The sequence below is a fragment of the Amphibalanus amphitrite genome, unplaced genomic scaffold (genome assembly GCF_019059575.1).
Source record: "Amphibalanus amphitrite isolate SeventyFive unplaced genomic scaffold, NRLGWU_Aamphi_draft 001954F_arrow, whole genome shotgun sequence".
Classification (NCBI taxonomy): Eukaryota; Metazoa; Arthropoda; class Thecostraca; order Balanomorpha; family Balanidae; genus Amphibalanus; species Amphibalanus amphitrite.
Window position 1 is genome coordinate 60,524 of NW_024883447.1, and position 4,135 is coordinate 64,658.

General features: G+C 51.7%; 1 protein-coding gene across 1 annotated transcript; it reads left to right on the plus strand.

Annotated features, from left to right (window-relative positions):
• Positions 1-478: 478 nt before the first annotated feature.
• LOC122375907 (piggyBac transposable element-derived protein 3-like) lies at positions 479-3,081 on the plus strand. The gene is made up of 2 exons (XM_043355484.1): positions 479-637; positions 847-3,081. Exons 1-2 carry the CDS (start codon positions 621-623, stop codon positions 2,573-2,575), a joined length of 1,746 nt encoding a protein of 581 aa, XP_043211419.1. The 5' UTR covers positions 479-620; the 3' UTR covers positions 2,576-3,081.
• The last annotated feature ends 1,054 nt before the right edge of the window (positions 3,082-4,135 follow it).

The window sequence follows — 4,135 nt, forward strand, 5'->3', positions numbered from 1 at the left end:
ACACCTGTACATCGTCGAACAACATGTTCGATGATAGGTGGGAGACTGGCAAAAAAGGCCGAAATCAAGGTGTCAAAAGCTCACAAGGCCCATGGCAAACGCAAGATGTTGAGAATTGGCCATTTGGGTCATGACGACCTGAAAAACAAGGTCATGTCTCCGAAACCAAAAATCACAGAACCTTGAAATTTTCGGTAGATATTAAGAAAGGATAGAGCAGCAGCTATACGAAAAATCAGCCTTCTAGCTCTAAAAATGTTGAGTTCAGAGCAGAAAGACTACCTGGGGGGAAGGGGGTGGCAAATATACCCTGGTGGCAACCACCATGTGCGGGCAAGGGTTAAGGTGGGATGGTCACCCTAAGCAATACTGCTATCGAGGGGATTGAGAGCGCGGACGACCTGACAAAACAAGCGGCCGCCTTGCCCTTAACCCATTAGTGCCCATAGCCATATATATATTTCGCAAATTTATGAATTTTTTCCTCAAAAGTGTGGGTGTTTTTCATGAAAGTATATACGCCCCATATATAAATAAGCATTTTTAAAGGACTTGATGTGCGGTTGCTGCTGCTGCGCCATTTTCTCTGTTCTGCTTGACAGTCGCGAAACTACGTCAACATGCCGAAAAAACGCCGGTGAGTGTATTTAGTTATTTAGCTGTTCTAATTCAATAAATTTCACAGACATGTTTCTTTGAACTGCCCTTAAGACCCCTGAAACGAATAAAATAGCCTCGTTGAAGATTTGCCGCAGCATGACGCTCTTCTGTACGGGTCAATATATTTATGGCCATGGGCGTTTGGGTGGTCGAAAATGTGCGTTGCAGTCTGCTATCATTTTCCAGGTTTGGAAAGCTGATTGATCTCCTGGATGAAGTTGATGAGAGTGGCGAGAGTCCGGCCACTGTCTTCCTGTGTCCTCCTAACGTGCGTGAGGACAGCGACGCCGACTCGGGAGACGAGGACGGAGGCGGTACCATCGACAACCTCAACCGCAACCTGCTGCAAGCAGATGCTGAACTCGTCGGCCAAGAGGACGGTTCTGACGACGAAGCTGCTGAATCGGTCGCCCCAACCAGCCACAGGTGGGGCAAACGAGAGGTCGCTTCATTTCTGAAGGAGCGAGAGGAAGCTTGCCCATACCCACAGGTGAACTTTTCGAACAAGACACCCGTTGAAGTACTGAGCTTCTTCTTGGATGACGAGTTCTATGCGCAACTCCTTCAGGAGACACGCCGATATATCCAGTGGAGAGGGAAGAATGTCCAGGAGCCCTCCATCGCCGAGCTGAAGGCTGTCATGGCGATCCTGTACTTCTCGGGATACCACAACGTGCCGAACCGCCGGGCCTTCTGGTCGACAGACCCTGACCTGCACGTGGAATTCGTCTCCCGGATCATCTCGAGGAACCGCTTTGACGACATCCTTTCGGTCCTCCACTTCGCTGACAACCAGCGTCTCGACCCCAGTGACAAGATGGCCAAGCTGCGACCTCTCTTCAACAGCATGCAAGACAAGTTCTTGCGAGCTTTTCAGAGACCGCCATCTTCCACAGAACTGGACGTGGATGAGAGCATGATTCCCTACTATGGCCGTCACGGGTGCAAACAGTTCCTGAGAGGGAAGCCCATACGGTTTGGGTTCAAGGCGTGGTGCCTTAACAGCCCAGATGGGTATCTACTGACCTTCGAAGTGTACCAAGGTGCCAGCGGAACTGCTCAGCGTCCAGACTATGAGGCCGCCTTCGGGAAATGTGGATCAGCAGTGAAGATCCTCATAGACAGAATGCCGAAGGAGATGCGCATGGACGCACTGCACATCTTTACGGACAACCTCTTCACCAGCCTTCCTCTGATGATGGCGCTGAAGGAGGAGGGAATCGGGCACACGGGAACCATCCGCCAGAACCGCCTCCGAGGATGTCCGCTGAGCTCGGTGGCAGCGATGAAGAAGGCTCCCAGGGGAGACACCTCTGTCGCCGTGGAAACGAAGCAGGGCATCAACCTCGTCAGGTGGAAGGATAACAGCGTGGTGACCGTAGCATCTACGGTAAGCTCGTCCCGAACTGTGGCTGAAGTTCAAAGATGGTCGCGACGAGAGAAGAAGAGGATCAAGGTAGCTCAGCCACAGATGATTCAGGACTACAACTGCGCCATGGGCGGTACCGACCGCATGGACCAGAACATCGGCGCGTACCGCATCGCGATCCGACAGAAGAAGTTCTGGTGGTGCATCTTCTGCTGGCTTCTGGGGGCCGCGATGCAGAACGCCTGGCTGCTCTACCGTCAGCATCATCCAGGCGAGAATCAGATCAACTTCATCCGAGCCATCGTCCGGTATCACCTGGCAGAGACGACGAAGCCACCATCTGGACGTCCAAGTTCCGCGTCGAGTCAGCATCGCGTCCCAGCCAGCATCCGCTACGATGGTATCAACCACCTGGTCGTTCCTCTTGCCAAGCAGGGAACGTGTGCAAACAAGGAGGGAAAGTGCAAGAGCCACCCGAAGACCGCCTGTCGCAAGTGCCAGGTGCCGCTGTGCGTGGCGTGCTTCGTGCCGTTCCATGCGACCTGAGAGTAAGAACATGCTGTACACCATGGGGAAATTTGGGCTAGTTGGGCCAACACTGTTGGATACGGTGAGATGGGTGAAAGTTTGCAAGCGCCGTCTAGATCCCGGAGGGATGTTTTGTTTTCAGCGTTTGCTGTAAGCTGTGTCACTGTCCAATGCACTTCGATGTTTGTGAGTCAGGTAGTGCATTGACTCATCATCGTAATTGATTGTTGACCGCTGACACTATCAATCATCACGATCATTCGCCTGATCTCATAATATGTTCACATGTTGGTAGTGGCAAGTGCCTATCAGCATACACATCTAAGAATATACATTGGTTCTCAAAAGTTTCTTTTGAATTGCGCTTTGTGGCAATATTTCGACTACCCAGGTGCCCATAGCCATATATTTATTGACCCCCCTGGCGACAAATTGGGGGGGATAAAAAACAAGAAAATCATCCTAAGCTAATACACTCGATAAAGAAGCTAGTATTTTGTGCAAAAAAGTTTGAAATTTTGACTAAAAATAAGTTGGGCACTAATGGGTTAAACGCCCACTCGCTGACCAGGGCGGTTCACTGTGCGGCCACGCAGGAATGGCGCGACAACTGCTCAGAATCACTATTCAAGCCACTCCTCGGGAGCACGTCGCCGCTCCCTATCCCCGGAGCGGACCGAGAGGATGCCGTTTCGGTGCACCAGATAAGGGCGGGCCACTGGAGCCGCTCGCTCCAATAAGGCACCGAATCGGCTGTCTCAACTCCGCGGCGTGCCAGCAGTGCCTAGACAAGCGGTGCCCCGCGGCGCAGAGTGTGCCGAGAAGAGGGTGATGTGCCGGAGCACATGCTGCTCCGCCGTTATTAACATCGGCACAAATTTGTGGCCCCGGAGCTCACGGCTCCAGCTTTGTTTCACGGCATGAAGCAAGAGTGTGCTAACACTATTCAGGCATTGGGTTTCTGTGGAAATGAAAAACTCATTCGGACGCTCAAACATGGGAGAGCATACAAGGCCCCGCCCCCGGAACACTCTGTCTGGTTCATATAGCCTTGATCGGTAGATGTGCACACTGCACATGTGCTTTATATTAAGGCCTTAATTTTCGCACAAATAGGCACCTAATTTTTGGCTCAAATCACACAAAAATTTCAGCGCCAGATCGGTTGCGCCAAATTTCGGCGCAAGAGGGTCTCACGGGCGTCCGGCGTAGTGTATGAATGTTTTCCAGTCTGGCCAAGAAGCCCCTACGAACCTGGACTAGGATGATAGGACCAGGTCTTCACAACTGAATGTCTATGGATTCAGCAGGAATTCCCCACACTCAATAACAATGCTTGACCACTGGCGGATCCAGGGATTTAGCACGGGGGGGGGGGCATATCAAGTCACGGAGCCAGACCTAGGGTACCCCCAAATCCCATTTTCCCATCGGACTTAGGCCACTTATTTTTCGTCATAGCCCTGACACGTGTTTTTTTTTTCTAAAAAAAAAACAGAAATGGTTCGACACCTGACCCCTATTGGCAGATCCAGGAGGAGGAGGCTTTTGGGACAAATACCCGGGCAGCGCCAGAAA